Raw genomic sequence first — 20,261 nt, forward strand, 5'->3', positions numbered from 1 at the left:
CCAAGAAATATTTAGTAAGTAACATAAAGGCAGAACAGATTCCTAAGGTGTCCTAAAATATCACAGATATGTACATTATTCTAATTTCTACCAGAGTAAATATAACACTCAATGGAAAAATGTTTAAATCTTTCTCATTAGCATAAAATACTGTTAAATATTTTTCTTATAACCCCATATACAGTCATAGTCAACCGATATTCTGAAACCAAATGGAGTGTGGCGCTGCTATTTACAAGTTATTTATTCATACAAATCTGTATATGGCCCACGCCCATAAATGGTCTCTTGAAAGTTCAAAAGGAAGAAAAGCTGTACAAAAGTGAGAGGGGCAGGCATTGTGGTGCAACAAATTAAGCTACCACCTAGGACACAGACATCCCTTATCAGTGTGCCTGGTTTGTTTTCCAGCTGCATTTCTAATCAGGCTTCCTGCTAATGAACCTGGAGGCAGTGGACAATGGCTCAAGTACCTGGGTTCCTGCTACCCACATGGGAGACCCAGATGAAGTTTTCTGACTTTTTGGCTTTGACCTGGGCTACCCTTCGCTGCTGCAGGATTTGGGAAGTGAACAGATGAAGATATCTCTCTCAGTATCTGTCTCTCCCTCTCTGTATCACTCTGCTTTTTGAATAAATGAATCTTTAAAAATATAATGAAAGGGCCGGCACTGTGGCTAAGCTAAGCTTCTGCCTATGGCGCCAGCATTCCATATGGGCACCGGTTCTAGTCCTAGCTGCTTTACTTCTAATCCAGCTCTCTGCTTTGGCCTGGGAAAGCAGTGGAAGATGGCCCAAGTCCTTGGGCCCCTGCACACACGTGGCAGACTCAGAAGCAGCTCCTGGTTCCTGGCTTTGGATCAGTGCACCTCCGGCTGTTGCAGCCATCAGGGGAGTCAATCAGCAGATGGAAGCCCTTTCTCTCTCTCTCTCTCTCTCTGCCTATATGTAACTCTGCCTTTCAAATAAATAAATAAATCTTAAAAAAAAAGAAAGAAATGAAATTTGAGATAGCAGAAAATAGTGTTGACTACTAGAGTTCAGAACTTCAGAAGGTTAACTATACTCTCGGGAGTACCGTCCACTATACAAAAGGTCAAGATTATGGCAATTGTGTAGTTAGGTTTAGAGAATGGAAAAGTGAATAGGGATGAGAATACTCAGATAATAAAAACACTTCACATAAAAAGAGCAGAAAGCTTTCTGTAGCTCTGTTGATTACAGATACCTAACAATGATTTCTAAAAACATCCTGCAACTCAAGTATATATATAATTATAGCTGCTTAGTGTATTTGGGGGAATGGAAGAGATTATTAAGGAGGAATTAAATGAACATCTGAATCACTATGTAAAACCTGTGAATCCAAAGTTTCTCAAGAAAAAAAATGCAATGAAAGTACTGTATTATTTCACAAAACCTCCACAGGAGAACTGAAATCTCTGTATACAGGACAGTGTAAAGGTAGGCCCTAAAGAATCCAATCATACAAGTAGTGTTAAAAAATCTCTATTCTCAAACATAACTTTTTGCAATTTGGTAATACCTTGTTTTCTAATATCTTCATCTGTTTATCTTTTTTTAAAACTTCACATTCAATGCTTCGAGCCTAAAAAATATAGCAGATTAAAAATGTTAATAGAATTTCTATTTTCTTCTGTAGGTATATCTTAGATATAGAATTATAAAACTTAGTCACAGTTCTACAAAAATAGTTATCAGCTCTCCCAATTTATTTTGGTATTTTTTTAAAAAAGGAAATTACTTTTGTATGTAAAGTGACAGACATGCTACCTAGCTGATTTGATCATTTCAGAAATTATAATACTCTTCCCTTAAAAGAGTTTTCAACTTGTTGAACTCATATTTACGAAAGCACAACACAAACTTATTCATCACCTCATCAGTATATTCCACATTAACAAAGTATGAGTCTTATTTACATAAAAGTATATAAACATTAAATATGGAGAATTCATGAAAAGAAATTCAGAATTATGTCACTGTTTCTTCGATATAAAATAATCTAAATTTTATATGTAAGCAAAATAATACAAATTTGCCTATATTTTTAGTGACAGTCCTTAGTTCACTGTTGATACAATAGTATACTTTTTAAAGACATGATGCTGCTTCTGTGCTTTAAAATTTTTCCATATAACCTATTAATAAATATAACATACAATTTCTTCACTCTTATCCAGTTTACATTTAACTTCATCTCCTTTCTGTTTTAGCTCCTCTCTCAGAGATTCCATTTCATTTCTGAAAGGAAATGAAAAGTGACATTACAATTAAAATTATATTTTCATTCTATTTCCTTTCTGATACTTCTAAAATGGTGGCATTTTTTGTTGATTTACTTTTTATTTTTATTTGCTAATTTTATAAGCATTACTATCAAAAGGCATATTTTCACCTTTATCTTTAATTTATACAATGTTTTAAAATAAATCTGGCTTCTTAATTTTTCTATTAAAAATTCTTAGAAACACTTATAAGAGTCTTCAGAAAACTCATGAAAATGCATATTATGAAAAACACTGAATGACTTTCAAATTTTCTTCACCAAAATAAACTTCTTTTATCCCATTTTTCTATGAATATTTTGAGGTACCCCATATTAAGTCAAGGTTTAATTTTAATGCTTTCTTAGTCAGAAACCAGTCATTATTTATTCTAAGGCATATTCATAATTTTGCAAAAGTAAATTATGAACAAAAATACAAGTGATTTTAATGAAAATCTACGTGACCGGAATATTTGCATACACGTATATCATCGTATATGCATAGAGTATCTCTAGAAGCATAAAACTTCCCTCTGGGTAGGGAAGTTAGACAGCAAAAAGTCAAAGGGTAAAAAAGATACTTCTGTTTCCCCATGAGCTCCTTTGTCCCTCTAAATTTTGTACCAAATGGATGTATTATCCTTTTGAAAATAATTTAATTGAAAACATGTCTGTTGCATGTGAAAATAATGTTGCTTTTTCTCAGGTGTTATGAAACTACTTTCCTAATTATATTCTCCCTGTTGTCACAGTATTCCCTATGAGGAAAAACTGGCCTTGTGAAAATCTAGGACATTTATTCTTTAACTGAGTATTAAATTTGTAATCAGTAGATTCTTATTATTCTTAAATATATTTGTATTAAGAGTTCTATAAATCCACAGAGTTGAAAGGTATGTAAATAAGATATAATCCAAATAATGTAAATTATCCTAAATAAAAAGGAGTCTCTCCCTAAAAGGTGTGTTCTCATTTTATCTCCACATTGTATAGTGGCTTAATCACAGAGATTCAATCTGTAAATAACAATAACTTTTGAAAAAGAAAATTGAGCAAAAGGGACAAAATGATTCACTAGAGGCAGAATAAAAGGTGAATTTCCAAGTCTGAAATATAGTAACAAACTAACAATTATTAAGTGCTAAGTGCCAGGTACTGTGCCCAGCACTTTATTCACATGACTTCATATAACCCTCAAACAATCAAATAAAAGAGGTGTATCAGGTCTAAAAAAGAGCTCACATTATTTAAAATAAGAAGTGGGTTTTTAAAGATTTATTTATTCGAAAGTCAGAAATACAGAGAGAGAAGGGAGGAGAGAGAAAGAGAGATAGAGACAGAGAGAAAGAGATTGATTTTCCATCCGCGGGTTCACTCCTCAATTGGCTACAAAGGCTATGGCTGGGCCAGGGCTGGGCCAAAACACAGCCAGGAGCCAGGAGCTTCTTTCAGATCTCCCACATAGGTACAGGGGCCCAAGTATTTGGGCCATCTTCCACTGCTTTCTCAGGCCATAGCAGAGAGCTGGATTGGAAGAGGAGCAGCCGGGACTCAAACCAATGCCAATATGTGATACTGGCACTGCAGGCAGAGGCTTAACCAGATTGTATGCCACAGCGGCAGCCCCCAAATAAGAAGTTTTAACAACCACTTTCTTTAAGTATAAGAAACCAAAACTGAACTATCAGGAAACTTAAAATATAAAAAGATTATTTTAAAAATAATAAAAATAGAAATTGCATAGAAACACTCTCATAAATTCAGAAGTAAACTGATGACTTAAAATATTTTTAATATTTAAAAAGAGAGAGACCAAATATCAATACATAAATTTTTAAAAGAACTAAAGAAAAGATTACCATTTGATTTTAAGCATGCCAAAATTTCTAAGTATAAAAGCAATTATAAAATCACACAAGGAAAGATAATTCCTTCAAAATTTTATATTTCCATATATCAAAAAATTCCCCAACACTGAAAAAAAACAACAAGTTAGGGGAAATAAATGCTGTTAATAATACATTTTTAAAGCATAAACAAATCAAAAAGGAAAAAAAGATTTCAAAAGATAAGTAGACAGCACATATTAAACAGACAATCCTTAAAATAAATCTAAAAAATATGAAAAATTCTACAGCTTATCCAAAATATAAAAATTTACAAACCACAAAAGCAATGGAAATATTTTTATCTTTTAAATTATCAAAAAACTATTGATAATAATCAAAATATCAATTAAAACATTTGGAACCAGTGTTGTAATGCAATATTTGTTGTATTGCATGGTTTACAATCATTTGATTACCAAGTCATTGAAATCACTACTGCTATGATCTAATATATTCTATTGCTTTAAGTTGTCTTATCAGATTCAATATAAGAAAAACATCTAGATATGCCAAGATGTTTACTATAGTATAATTTATAATAGTCTAAAACCAGGAAGTAAAAGTATGCAAAGTAAAAATGATTAAAATAAATAGTTTTGACAGCCACTGGATTGACTGGGATAAAAGCATTAATATATAAATTGTAAACAGATTTAGAAAAATGGATAATGCTTAAAATAATATTAAATGGAAGAGTCACAAAATTATGTGCCAGTGATTACAAGCAAGAGCCAACATATTCTTTAAAATATAGATGGGGTATAAGTTTTGCAACAGTATTATAGAAGTTTAAGTAACTAGAATTAAGTTTTTCTACATCTCTCTTTTAAATTTTCTGGAATATGATTAGTATACTTTCTTAAGTAAAGAAATTAAAGAAGTAGAAAGTTCATGATACTTTAACTTCTGTTTAACTGCACAGTATAAACATTAAGTATAAAATAGTTATTATAATTTTACTTTTAAGCAGAATTCTAAACCATTAAGTCTATTTTTTTTACTTTACATGATAGTCAACATGTTGACTTTAAATTAACTAAAACAAAATAATAGAAAAAAAGACGTAATCTTTTGACCAAATTAAAAAAAAAATTAGTCTTGCCTTAGTTGTGTTTCTGTTTCTTTCAGATTTTCTATTTGTTTCAACATCCTTTCTTCTTGTTTTTTGCTATTCTAAAGAAATAATGTTTATATTAATTATTTTGTTTCAGTAAAAATTAAGTGGAAACTAATATTTAAGACATTTTATCTGTCAGTACAAAAGAATTTAGTTCTAGTAAAGAAAAAATGTGCTGTTTAACTTGCACAGTTTCACATTACTTTTCCAGCCTTACTTTAGTTATTCTCTTAACAATTTCTATGTAACAGGCAACAAAACAAATCTTTTACTGTTTTCCAGTGATAACTTTGAGGCTTGTATCTTTTGCTCATATTGTTGTGACTTCAAGGAATGCTTCCATTCACTGAAATCTACTGAACTCATATAACTAATCTTTAGAGCCAAATTCAATGCTGTATTTTCTCTGAAGCCTTCCCTTTCATCAAGGCAAAAGTCATCCTGCGTGCTCCAATAACAGTTTGTCCCATTAACTAGTATGATATAATATTTTGGTCAAGTAATTTAAATATTTACTATGTTTTCTATTAAGCCATAAACTCTGAAAGGATATTTTACTCATCACTGTATCCTCCACAAAGTTTTACATGAATTACTCAGTAATACTTGTCAATTAAACACTTTATAAAAATCTTGATGCTTAAATTACATTAACTTTATCTGTGATTAGTGTCTTTATTCTGTTGTCTACTATCCATCTAAGACCAAGATACATATTTTTCTTCTTTTTTTTTTTTTTTTTTTTTTTTTGATGATTTATTTGAAAATCAGTTACAGAGAGAGAGGGAGAAACAGAAAGAGATCTTCACTGGCTGGTTCACTCCCCCAAGTGGCCGCAAAAGGCAGGGCTGAGCCAGGCCAAAAGCCAGGTTCTCCCACATGGGTGGCTGGGACCCAAACACTTGGACCATCCTTCGCTGCTTTCCCAAGCCATTAGCAGGGAGCTGGATCAGAAGTGGAGCAGCCATGACACAAACCTATGTTTATAACATGGGATGCTGGCATTGTAGGAAGCAGCTTTACCTGCTGTGCCACAACATTGGCCTCCATATTTTTCTTCTAAAACACAATGTCAGTTCTAAGACAATTAGACTTTCAAAGGTGCAAGAATCTTCAGAAGTCATTTATTCTAATCCTAATTTTAACCCTAATATTTTCTTCTTCAACTCACATTAATATCTTCTTGCTGTTTCTTGAGTTCTAAAGCCATATCCCTTGTTTCTTGTGCAAGTTCTTTGTTCTCTAGTGAAAGTTTATTGCAGTTTGCAGTTAATTCAGTATTCTTAAGCCTGTTTTTAAAAAGGCCATATCAAAATATTTACTTATGAAATGATATGATATAGAATTTAATCCAAAATAATCTTAGGTAAAGGAAAGAAGGGCTGGAGATATAAGTGAAACATGATTGACCATTAGTTAACAATTCCAGAGGCTGGGCAAAAGGCTTATGCTGATTACTCACAATATTAATTCTACTTTGTACACATGTGAAATTTTTCTATAAGTTTTCAAAATGCCATACATACTATTCAATTTATTTCTTTGAATATTCCCCACACTCTCATCCCTTCATATCTTTTCACAAATTTTGAATTTCATATGATCTTCTCTCTAGTAGACTCTTAGAAAACTATTTTAAACTTCTAATAATTTGATTAAAGTAGAACATGAAATCTAAGCTATTTTTAATTAAATTATTTTCCTTAAAATAAACGAAGTTAAGTTTAACCTTTGAGCACAACATCTAAGTTGCTCTTACAAGACCTCAAATGTTCTGGATGGGATTACTGTTGTTAATGGTTATTACCCAGAACCAATTTCAAGTGAAACTAAGGGAATGAGCAGCTCTATAAGTGATTTCAGGAACACTCAGTATCTTCTCCTATTTAATAACACTGGAAATTTCATTAATGAAGAAATAATTTTTTTCAATAAGCAATGAAAGGTAGAAAAAGCAAATATACCAAAGATAATATAAATTTACACTTAAGAATAAATAATTAACAAATCCATTTATTAAATGAAATTTTGAACTTTGGTTAATGCAAGAATTTTACTCAGGGCCCTAAAAAGGAATGATGAAAGGTCACCAGAAGCAGAGAACAGGACTAAAGGGGAAGGGGAAAGGATGTTTCATAAACTGTTTACTTCTCATTTTTATCTAGTGCTGAGAAGCAGTCAAAAGGGAAAACTCATGCTCACCACTAGGACTGGATACTTAAATTTACTTCTCTGTGAGAAATAACACAATAATTATTTTCCCCCACTTTCTCTTTAAACTTACTGGGGAAATGAAATCAATTATTTTAGTTGAACAATATAAAAATGAATTTGTATATTGACATTTTAGCAACACAAACCTATGAAATTATTTAGCAAAACAACCAAAATAACTATTTACAACTATAATTGCTTATTTTTATGAGGAACTAAACATCTCCCAAAAAAGTAATACAATGATATTCTAAAGTAGTTCTCAGCTTTGTTAGATATTCCTTTATACCATAGATAATGTACTTCTCTTAGCCATGAAATTGGTAAATTATTTTGATCTTCAATTGGGAATACAATTTCAAATCCAGTTAAATAGATATTGAACAGAATTCATTAATTTATTATTTGTTACCATAAATCTTATAACTAGAATATATAAACTGTTTATAGATGAATGGAAAACATACTTCTCATTTTCAAGCTCAGTTTTCATATCGTTAACCTGTTTTAAATAATGCTGCTCGCTTGTCTCAATGGCAGTTAATTTAATTTCCAAATCATGTACTTTTTTCTGTAAAATAAATGTGCATTATAATAGAAGGCATTTTTGTAATTTTCTCATATAAAAGGTATGGTCACTCTATGTCATTAAATTAAATATTTGGCAAAAATTTTGGCAGGAATATGTTAATATTTCCAGCTTAAGTATATTTAATGCAACAATCATAATTTTCAAACAATAAGTAATGGCAACCTCAATATAAATATAAATATACTATACCACATTTTATCAATTTTATTCTATAAAATAATTAATTTCAATTAAACTTTTATATTACTAAATAGAAATGTATTAATTTGTAAAATCAGTTACTTAAAAAACTAAGATATCTTTACTATGATAAAGAGAGAGTTACAATGTAAAATTTTTATGGACTGTAAACATATTTTAAAACTAGAACATGTGCATTATAAAAAACATTAAAAACTAAGATCCTAATTTAATAAAGGTTAAATTTTAAATGTACCAATTAAGAAATATTCAAGATAATAATAAATGTAATTGTTATAAACCATAGCATTATGCATAGCCTGATACCTTAAATGCTGACTTTTTTTCCACATTACAGTGTGAAGCTTTTCCAGATGTATCTTAAAACCATTTATTAGCATATTAAATGTAAAAAGAACATATCCTTTGGAAAGGAATTTTGTGAAGAAATATTTCACAAAGCAACTAGTTATACCATAATCTTTTTAAAATCTATATTCTATTAATAAAATATTTGAAAAAACTTTATCCATAAACCTCTTTGGTCTGGAGAAGACCAGTTAGTTCTTTTTCTGCTCCTTTTAATTCTTCAGCAATCTTCTCAAACTGTTTCTTTTCATCTAAAAGCTTTTGGTTTTCAGCCTATTTAAAAATATTAACATATCATGAGAGTCAAATCACATACATATTCAAATTAATTAAACTATCCAAAAAAGAGTTGTGGAAAGAACTATTAGCTGAGGCAGGTGTTGTGGCACAGCAGATTAGCTATCCCTTGGGATACTCAAAACCCATATGAGATTGCCTGTGTGGTTCAAGTTCCACCTACTCTGTGCCAATCCAGCTTCCTGATAATGTGCCGGGAAAGGCAGCAGATGATGGCTCAAGTATTTGGGTTCCTACCACCCATATGGTATTCCTGGTTCCTGGCTTTAGCTTGGCCCAGTCCCAGCTGTTGTGGCCATTTAGAAAGTAAATCAACAGATCCAACAGATGAAAGACATCTCTCTTCTTTCTCTCCTCTCTCTCTCTCTGTGTGTGTGTGTGTGTGTGTGTGTGTGTGTTTCTCTGTCTCCTTTGTCACTCTGCGTTTCAATATTTTTAATATTTTGAAAAATATTTTGGAGGGGCTGGCACTGTGGATCAATGGGTTAAGCAGCAGCCTGCAGTACCAGCATCCTACATGAGCACTAGTTTATGTTCTGGCTGCACCACTTCTGATCCAGCTCTCTGCTATGGCCTGGGAAAGCAGTAGAAGATGGCCCAAGTTCTTGAGCCCCTGCCATCCACGAGGCAAACCCAGATGAAACTCCTGACTTCCACCTGGCCAAGCACCAACCAATGCAGCCATTTGGGGCTGTAAACCAATGGATGAAATATATATCTCTCTGTGTGTCTCTCCTTCAGAACTCTCTGTACTCTAAGTTTCAAATAAAAACAAATCTTGAAAAATAAATAATTTCACTCTTTAAAAAAAAATAAAAAAAAAAAAGAACTGTGAGTTAGGGCCGGCGCTGTGGCATAGCAGGTTAAGGCCCTGGCCTGAAGCACCAGGATCCTATATGGGTGCTGGTTCTAGTCCCGGCTGCTCCTCTTCGGACCCAGCTCTCTGCTATAGCCTGGGATAGCAGTGGAAGATGGCCCAAGTTCTTGGGCCCCTGCACCCATGTGGAAGACCTGGAGGAAGCTCCTGGCCCCTGGCTTCAGATCAGCGCAGCTCCAGCCGTTGCGGCCATCTGGGGAATGAACCAGCGGATGGAAGACCTCTGTCCTTGTCTCTACCTCTCTCTGTAACTCTTTCAAATAAATAAAATAAATCTTAAAAAAAAAAAACAAAAAACAAAAAACTATGAGCTCCTTCTTGGCTAAAATTCTTTAGAAACAGAAAATGTCATTATTTAAAAGACTAAATATAATGACAGACTATTTAATGGGCAGAGCACTGGAACAAGAAATATAAAATTTTTTAAACCAATATAGTGCTGCCCTTCTGTATTTTTTTTTTCAAATATATTATCTGTTTATTTGAGAAGTAGAGTGCAGATAGAGAGAAGGTGTCAGAGAGAAAGATCTTCCATCCGGTACTTCACTCCCCAGTCATAATGGCCAGAGCTGGACTGATCTGAAGCCAGGAGCCAGGAGCTTCTTTGGGTTTCCCATGCTCTTGCAGGGGCCTAAGCACTTGGGCCATCCTCTACTGCTTTCACAGGCCATACCAGAGCGCTGGATCAGAAGAGGTGCAGCCTTGGACTAGAACTGGTACCCTTATGGGATGCCAGTGCCACAGGCAGAGGCCCAGCCCACTGTGCCACAGCACCGGCCCCAAGAACTATAGAATTTTAATTTTAAAAATCATACAGGTCAGCAGGCCAGCGCCATGGCTCAATAGGCTAATCCTCCGCCTGCGGCACCGGTACTCCAGGTTCTAGTCCCGGTCTGGGTGCCGGATTCTGTACCGGTCGCTCCTCTTCCAGTCTAGCTCTCTGCTGTGGCCAGGAGTGCAGTGGAGATGGCCCAAGTGCTTGGGCCCTGCACCCGCATGGGAGACCAGGAGAAACACCTGGCTCCTGGCTTTGGATCAGCGTGGTGCACCGGCCGCAGTGCACCAGCCGCGGCGGCCATTTGGGGGTGAACCAATGGAAAAAGGAAGACCTTTCTCTCTGTCTCTCACTGTCCACTCTGCCTGTCAAAAAAAAAAAAAAAAATCATATAGGTCAGGGCTGTGACTGTGGCATAGCGGGTAAAGTCACCACCTGCAGTGCCAGCATCCCATATGGGCGCTTGTTCGAGTCCCAGCTGCTCCACTTCCAATTCAGCTCTCTGTTATGGCCTCAAAGAGCAGTATAAGATGGCCCATGTCCTTGGGCCCCTGCACCTCCATGGGAGACCCTGAAGAAGCTCCTGGTTCCTGGCTTCAGATCAGCACAGCTCTATACACTGCAATCAACTACAATATAATGAAGCCTTATCCAATAAATTCATTAAACACGACTCTACCTGAACACAAAACATATGTATTGATTCTATATCATGCATATATTTTTTAAAGCTGCAGCTTTGTGGTCCAAAGAAATCGAAGGCACAATATCCAAAAGTACCAAATTATGATTAGCTATATAACATACATGGGAACTTCAAACAATTCATGAAAAAAAGGAATTGGAAGACAAGTTTATTTTGATGAAAAAAATTTGAAACCCATTTATAGTTTTTTCATAATATGCATTTTTCATGAACTTTGGGAAGCCCCTTAATATACTTGATCTTACATATGTGCTGTCAATACCTTGAACATGATAATCAACAGGATGTACAAAAATTGGTACAAATAAGAACATAGTTTTACTTGAAACCAAATGTTTTTCTGTTTTAGCTAAAAAAAAAACACACCTACAATGTGAGAGTCTAAGTTGGTAGATACAATATTATTTTGAAAAGTAATTTTTGTGTCACTGTGCACTTACTCCCCATGTAGGATCTCTGTCCTTAATGTGTTGTACTATGTGAATTAATGGTATAACTAGTACTCAAACAGTATTTTATACTTTGTGTTTCTGTGTGAGTGCAAACTGTTGAAATCTTCACTTACTATATACTAAATTGATCTTCTGTATATAAAGATAATTGAAAATGAATCTTGATGTGAATGGAATGGGAGAGGTGTGGGGAGCAATTCGGACTATACTGTTACTGGAATTAAGATTTATTCTATGCATCTGCTCTCCCACAATATGGCGCTGGGAGAGAAGTAAACAGCTTCTACCCAGCTGCCTCTCACCAACTTGACAAGCTGCAGGAGCTGCTCCTGATTGGAGGAGAGCGGCGTGCTCGGCGTGTGGGCAGCCGAGTTGGGATTGGTGGAGAGGACTATATAGGAGGAGAGAGACGGCATGGTGGCGTGGGTTGGTTGGAGAGTGCGTTGGAGAGTTCGCGGGGAAGTTCGTTACTTCGTTCTTTCTCATTTCTCTCTACTCATTCTTGCTTTGGGAGTTTGCTGTTTACTTATTCTTACTTTACTATAGAAAGGACTTGTAAAAAAAGGGAACAACAAGCGCCCGGTCCGGTGCGGCTCCTCCGCGTGCGGAGGAGCAGCAAGTGGTGCCGTGACTCGGATAGGAAACCTAGGAGGGAAAGACCGGGAAGAAGTGGGAAATTACTGGAGAGAGAGACTAGCAAAGAGCCTAGGGGAAGGCCGGACGGAAAGAGTGCCGGTGAAAAGCTAGTCAGAACCTAGGAAAAAAGCCGCGGGGGAAGAAAATTAGAAGCTAGGAAGGAGGTATTAACTGGGAACGTCTGGGAGACTCAGTCTTCCATTGCGCCCACTGCTCCAACATGTCACAGACGGTACAGACAATGGAGTTCTTTGGCTACTCTTTGCCCACTGGCTACCTCTTCCTCCTGCTGGGCACCATCCTCTGTTTCTCCCTAAAGATCATCTATGGGCTAAATATGGTTTCTCTCTCTCTCTCTTCCTACTCCCCACCTCCTCGCAGCTTTTCCTCTAAGCAAGGGAAACGAGGGGGGAGGAAAATTCATGCATTCGTAAGAGCAATCGTAGAGACGTCCCCCTGGTTTCCACAGCAGTGGAGGCAGGTGGGACGGAAAATGCGCGAGGCTGGGGAACCGATAGAAGTGCTGAAGCTGTGGCAACTCGTTGATCAGGTGCTTCAGAACCCCACGGAAGGGATCGAGTTGTTGCTTAATGAGGGGAGTGAAATGCAGGAAGAATTATGGCAGGGCAGCCAGGCGAGCAACTATTGTAACGAACAAGTGAGAAGAAAATCAAAGAAGGATTTAGAGAGCCAGGAAGCTTATGAGGGGGAGAAGGAAGCTGAGGAGGGAACCTCGCCCCCGAGAGAGATGCCTGGCCATACAAGGCTGGCAAATTCAACCATAAAGGATGAATCACCACCCCGGTATCGCCCATTGGTACTACCAAAGTTTCCTCCTGTAAAGAAAAGCCCCTTTTTTCCACATGAGATTGAAGAAGAGTGGGAGGAAGAAGGAGTGATGGAGGGAGTAGGTATGCAGGAGGAGCTAGAAAGGCCAAGAACCGAAAACAAGCAAAGGGGAGCTGTTTATAGAAAACCTGCTTGGGAGCAGTACCAGGAACCAGGCCAGGTGTTTCCTATAATTCAGGATCCACAGGGAAACAGGGGATGGACGCCTCTTGACCATAAGTTACTTAAAGAGTTGCAGCAATCAGTACAATTGTATGGGCCCCATGCAAGTTACACTCAGGCAATCCTTGATAACATCGGGCAGCAAGGCCTAATACCTGAGGATTGGAGAAACTTAGTAAAGGCGGTGTTAGGCGGGGGTGACTTCCTCTTGTGGCTAGCTGCCTATAAAGAATTTGCGCGAGAATATTCAAAGCAGAACTATCAAACAGGGAATCAAGCATGGGATGAGGAAATGTTAAATGGAGAAGGGCGATTTGCCTGTCCCGATGAGCAGGCCCGATTACCAACAGCTGTCCTCTTACAGGTGAGAGAGATAGCAAGAAGAGCCTGGAAGGTGATACCCAGAAAAGGAGAAGTAAGACACAGCCTAACTAAGATAGTACAGGGCCCTACCGAACCTTACGCTGATTTCGTGAACCGATTAATGGAAGCAGCAGGAAACATTTTCGAAACCGTGGAAGAAGCAATGCCCTTAGTCAAAAGATTGGCGTATGAACAGGCCAATAAAACATGTCGGGAAGCTCTTAGACCATGGCAGCATAAGGACATCCCTACCTTTTTGAAAATCTGTAGGGATGTCATGGATGATGTAGTTTCTGGATCACATGCTGCAGTAGCAGTAACCCGACAATTTAGACAGAACATGAGGGGACGTATATGCTTTAGATGTGGTCGAGAAAGGCATCCAATGAGGGAATGTAGGGCCAGATTTCCAGCCCGAGATCGGCAGGGCATAGAGAACTCGAGAAGACCAGGCCTTTGCCCACGCTGTAGAAGAGGAAATCATTGGGTCAGTGAATGTTACTTTAAAATAAACAGCGCAGGCAATCCCCAGAGGATGCCAAATGAGCCGGGCCCCATAAGAAGATCAGGTGTATATGGTCAACAGCAAAAAAACGGAATGTGGGCCCCTGCACCCCGGGGCCAAAACAATCGGTGGGTGCCACGGTCCCAAAACCAAATATTTACCGCGCAGAGTTACGAGCCACCGAATATTCGGTACTGACACCTCAAATGGGGCCACAAGCCATAGAGGTGAGGGCAGAAGCAATTTCAGCGGAGCATAACGGACTTGGAATAATCGTAGGAAAAGAAACAAATGCTTTGAGAGGCCTAATGGTCATCACCGGAGTCATTCAGTTACCTTTTGATAAGTTAAAAGTGCTAATACAATCTACAAAGGGTATTATTCAAATCAAACCAGAAGAACCTGTGGCTCAAATACTGATCATGATTGGAGCGCAGGACGTTCATGGACCCCAAGGGGAGAAATTTGCAGCCTTGTCCCTATCTCTAGCAGATCGACCTCTGTGGACCTTAACCATTAGAGGAAAGTCGATTCAGGGCCTGCTAGACACAGGCGCGGATGTAAGTATAATTTCGGAAAATGATTGGCCGAAGTCATGGCCCCTTCAGCCAGGAGATAATACTTTAGTAGGCCTAGGTGCGGCCATGACACCATCAAGGAGTGCTCAGGTGCTTCATTGGCAGGATCAAGAAGGGAACAAGGGAAATGTGCAACCTTATGTTAGTGCACTCCCCATCACATTATGGGGAAGAGACATTTTAGAACAATTGGGACTGACGTTAACAAATGAGGATCAATTGGAGAGTTCTACAGGACGGCGTATTATGTATAAAAAGGGATATCAGGAGAAAGGATTAGGCTCCAGAGAAGGCAGAAGGGACCTAGCCCAGCCCATAGGCGATTTTAAAAGACAGAACACGGGTTTTTCGTGGGGGCCACTGAGATGCAGCCGCTGCCATTGTCATGGCTGGACAACAAGCCAAAGTGGATACCACAGTGGCCCCTTACCCAGGAAAAGTTGGCTGCGGTAAATGATATAGTATCACAACAATTAGAGGCAGGCCATTTGCAACCATCAACCTCCCCATGGAATACGCCAATATTCGTGATAAAGAAAAAATCAGGGAAATACCGGTTGTTGCATGATTTACGGGCTGTTAATCAGCAGATGCAACCCATGGGGGCATTGCAACCCGGACTCCCGGTTCCTACTATGATCCCAAAGCATTGGCCACTAATAGTACTCGATCTGAAGGACTGCTTTTTTAGCATACCTCTACATGAACAAGACACTCAGAGGTTTGCTTTCACCGTTCCTTCCATTAATCATCAAGGTCCCGACAAAAGATATGAATGGAAGGTGCTTCCCCAAGGAATGACTAACAGTCCTGCCATATGCCAGCTATATGTTGACCAGGCAGTAGAGCCGGTTCGACAACAGTGCCCAAAAGTACAAATTTTACACTACATGGATGACTTGTTAATAACGGCTGAAAGTGAAAGTCACCTAATGGAAGCATATAAGCTGCTGCTATTATATTTGGAAAAAGTTGGGTTACAAGTAGCGCCAGAGAAGATACAAAAAGGGGAAGTAGTACAGTACTTAGGACTTAAAGTAACTTCTGAAAAGGTAACCCCATTAGAATTTGAAATTGCAATAGATGGGTTACAGACCCTTAATGACTTCCAAAAATTATGTGGCAATTTAAATTGGTTGAGGCCCTATTGTAAATTAACTACCGAAGATATGATGCCATTATTCAATATTTTAGAAGGAGATGCCCAGCTTGATTCCCCTCGTAGACTGACAATAGAAGCCCGCTTGGCGTTACAGAAAATTGAAAAACAAATTAAAGCAATGCAGATGGAAAGATGTGATCCACAACAAGCCCTAGAAATATTAATTTTTATGGAACAGCTGTATCCCTTCGCAGTCATTTGGCAAGGAGGACCCTTGTTGTTTGTATACCCACATTCACATGCACCGCGTGTACTATACACCCAAGGCATTGCGGTGGCCGATTTAATATTAACAGCAATAAAAAAGGCGACAGAAATGGCGGGGAAGACTCCAAAGCGATGTGTAGTTCCCTTTGCTCAAGAGGCAGTAGAAGCCTTTACAAAGGAATGCTGGCAATGGGCATACATAGTTCTCATTCTACAAATAGAGATTGACAATCACTACCCTCGCCATCCATTTGTTAACTTCTGCACACAGGTTTCAATAAAACGGGTGCAGAAGGTGCGAAGGGATCCAATTCAAGGGGCAGTTACCGTATTTACGGATGGAGCTAAAGGCGGAACAGGAGCAGCTATATTTAACAATCAACGATATTTTATTTTAACAGCATCCCCTTCTCCACAACATGCAGAATTAGCTATTATCGCAACAGTATTACGCAGAGAGAGCGCACCCATGAATATTTTGTCTGATAGTGCATATGTGGTGAATGCAGTTCAGATGCTCGCTACACAGTGCCTTATTCTTAAATCCTCCTCAGTCTATTCTTATCTAAGTGAAATTCAGGGGTTATTAAATCAAAGAGAGCATGCTATTTACATAGGCCACATAAGAGCTCATTCTAATTTACCTGGCCCACTTACTCGAGGAAACATGATGGCAGATCACTATTCAAGATTCTTGCTTGCATGCACCGCTTTGGAACAAGCTAAAGAATATCACTCTAAATGGCATGTTAACACCCACACTTTAAGTTTTAAATTTAATATTCCCCGCAAGCAAGCAGAAGATATCATTAGATCCTGTGAAAAGTGCGTTGTTACCATAGTTCCAAAGATTCCTGCGGGAGCCAATCCCCGTGGCCTTAAACCAGGACATATCTGGCAGATGGACGTTACACATATCCCCTCTTTTGGGCGACAAAGCTGTGTTCACGTCACTGTAGATACATACTCAGGTGTAATTATGGCCACAGCCATGAATAAAGAAGGAGTACAACAAGTAATCCAACACTGCTTGCAGGCTTTTGCAGCCTGGGGAGTTCCTCATGTGATCAAAACGGATAACGGCCCAGCGTATACATCAAAGCGTTTTGCTGCATTTTTGAAAGAATTCGGAATCTCCCATATTACCGGTATTCCATACAATCCACAGGGGCAAGCTGTGGTAGAACGCGCTCACTTATATTTAAAAAATTTAATAATTAAACAAAAAGGGGGAATAGGGGAAATGGCCACATCCAACAAGGACGTCTTGGCCCTAGCTCTTTATACAATTAATTTTTTGAACAAGAAAAAGAACGGTAAAACACCTGCAGAAATGCATACTCAATCAGCTGATAAGGAATCAATACAGTGGGTAATGTGGAAGGATTTACAGGACAACCAATGGAAAGGCCCGTTCCCCTTACTCAGAAGAGTACGAGGCGCCGTTTGTTTTTTTCCACAGGGTGCAGCACAACCAATATGGACCCCTGAGAGAAGAATTCGGTTGATAAACCTGCCAGCAGAAGATCTAGAAGAAGAAAACTCCATTTGAGGAAGAAAACAATGAATAACCAATCCCTGAGATCTTTGGAATACGGGACATTTTTCAACAAACTCTGAAGTAGCAGGACAAACAAGAGTCAATAGCATGAAGATCGCACTGAACTTTACACAGGCGCGTATCAACGCCAAAAAATAAAAAGAAAGGGGGATCTGTGGGGAGCAATTCGGACTATACTGTTACTGGAATTAAGATTTATTCTATGCATCTGCTCTCCCACAATATGGCGCTGGGAGAGAAGTAAACAGCTTCTACCCAGCTGCCTCTCACCAACTTGACAAGCTGCAGGAGCTGCTCCTGATTGGAGGAGAGCGGCGTGCTCGGCGTGTGGGCAGCCGAGTTGGGATTGGTGGAGAGGACTATATAGGAGGAGAGAGACGGCATGGTGGCGTGGGTTGGTTGGAGAGTGCGTTGGAGAGTTCGCGGGGAAGTTCGTTACTTCGTTCTTTCTCATTTCTCTCTACTCATTCTTGCTTTGGGAGTTTGCTGTTTACTTATTCTTACTTTACTATAGAAAGGACTTGTAAAAAAAGGGAACAACAAGCGCCCGGTCCGGTGCGGCTCCTCCGCGTGCGGAGGAGCAGCAGAGAGGGAGCGGGAGATGGGATGCTTACAGGTGGGAGGGAGGTTATGGGGGGGAAAAGCCACTATAATCCAAAAGTTGTACTTTGGAAATTTATATTTATTAAATAAAAGTTTAAAAAAGAAAAGTAATTATTGCATGTTAATAGGAAAGACAATGCACTTACCAAGATTTTTTTCAATTCTTCAATTTCTATTTCTTTGTTATTTTTTAACATATTCATCTCTTCTAAAATAAACAAAAAGAATATAAATGTGTTAAAGGGGATTTAAAAAATAGAGAAAATAAATAAGAATGCTAAAAAAATGGAAAAACAAAGAGCTAGATTAATTCAAATAGAATTCTATAAAGCACAGAAGTCCAAACTTAACTATGCAAACATAATAATATATATTAATAGCAATGTATCTATACAGCTAATTCCACAGCCAAATACAACAAAAGCTTATGAAACAAAATAAGCAATGGATCTATATAACATATATTTGGAATAGGTCAGCATGTGTCTTTTTTTTTTTTTTTTTTTTTTTGACAGGCACAGTTAGACAGTGAGAGAGAGAGAGAGACAGAGGAAAGGTCTTCCTTCCATTGGTTCTCCCCCCAAGTGGCCGCTATGGCCGGTGTACTGCGTCAATCCGAAACCAGGAGCCAGGTGCTTCCTCCTGGTCTCCCATGCTGGTGTAGGGCCCAAGGATCTGGGCCATCCTCCACTGCCTTCCTGGGCCACAGCAGAGAGCTGGACTGGAAGAGGAGCAACCAGGACAGAATCCGGCGCCCCAACCGGGACTAGAACCCGGGGTGCCAGCACCACAGATGGAGGATTAGCCTAGTGAGCCGCAGCGCCGGCCCAGCATGTGTCTTTACCTTCAACTCATCAATGTCTAAACATCTGCCTTCATAATCTTCACTCCAAATTTAAAAGGAGAAGTGATCCTCTTTTCTGAAGTTAATTCTAACCATTGTATTTTGGATCTCTATATTCCCTCCTTCTCTGGGAATTTAGCTGCTATATTATCAATATACACTGGTTCTATGTAGAGGAATCTTTAATTTCTCCTACTCTATAGAAATACCCTATCCAAATATAAATCAAAAATATCTGATTGACCTTTTGCCACTTATAAGCTACCATCAGATTTCTCATTTTGTTTTGCAGACAAATTTCTGTTTGCTACCTGCACATTTCTTTTTTTTTTAACTTTTATTTAGTAAAAATAAATTTCCACAGTATAGTTTATGGATTACATTGGCTTCCCCCCCATAACTTCCCTCCCACTCGCACCCCTCCCATCTCCCGCTCCCTCTCCCATTCCATTCACATCAAGATTCATTTTCAATTATCTTTATATACAGAAGATCGATTTAGTATATATTAAGTAAAGATTTCATCAGTTTGCACCCACACAGAAACACAAAGTGTAAAACACTGCTTCAGTACTAGTTATAGCATTACTTCACATTGGACAACACATTAAGGACAGATCCCACACCAGGAGTAAGTACACTGTGACTCCTGTTGTTGACTTAACAATCTGACACTCTTGTTTATGGCGTCAGCAATCTCCCTAGGCTCTAGTCATGAGTTGCCATGGCTATGGAAGCCCTTTGAGTTTGCCAACTTCGATCTTATTCAGACAGGGTCATAGTCAAAGTGGAAGTTCTCTTCTCCCTTCAGAGAAAGGTACCTCCTTCTTTGATGGCCCTGTTCTTTCCACTGGGATCTCACTCACAGAGATCTTTCATTTAGGTCGTCATTGTTTTGTTTTTTGTTTTTTGTTTTTTTTTTTGCCAGAGTGTCTTGGCTTCCCATGCCTGAAATACTCTTATGGGCTCTTCAGCCAGATCCGACTGCCTTAAGGGCTGATTCTGAGGCCAGAGTGCTGTTTAGGACATCTGC

At 38.3% G+C, this 20,261-nt stretch overlaps 1 protein-coding gene across 6 annotated transcripts in view; it reads right to left on the minus strand.

Annotated features, from left to right (window-relative positions):
• SYCP1 (synaptonemal complex protein 1) overlaps positions 1-20,261 on the minus strand; it is a 113,535-nt gene that overhangs the window by 51,753 nt on the left and 41,521 nt on the right. For all 6 annotated transcript variants that reach the window (XM_051856138.2, XM_051856136.2, XM_008264617.4 and 3 more), the window contains exons 16-22: positions 18,531-18,592; positions 8,820-8,924; positions 7,978-8,081; positions 6,468-6,585; positions 5,282-5,352; positions 2,184-2,265; positions 1,547-1,609 (exon numbers count right to left, since the gene is read on the minus strand). In XM_051856138.2, coding sequence (XP_051712098.1) covers positions 1,547-1,609; positions 2,184-2,265; positions 5,282-5,352; positions 6,468-6,585; positions 7,978-8,081; positions 8,820-8,924; positions 18,531-18,592 — 605 coding nt within the window. The remainder of the gene's footprint in view (positions 1-1,546; positions 1,610-2,183; positions 2,266-5,281; positions 5,353-6,467; positions 6,586-7,977; positions 8,082-8,819; positions 8,925-18,530; positions 18,593-20,261) is intronic.

The sequence above is a fragment of the Oryctolagus cuniculus genome, chromosome 7 (assembly GCF_964237555.1).
Source record: "Oryctolagus cuniculus chromosome 7, mOryCun1.1, whole genome shotgun sequence".
Lineage (NCBI taxonomy): Eukaryota > Metazoa > Chordata > Mammalia > Lagomorpha > Leporidae > Oryctolagus > Oryctolagus cuniculus.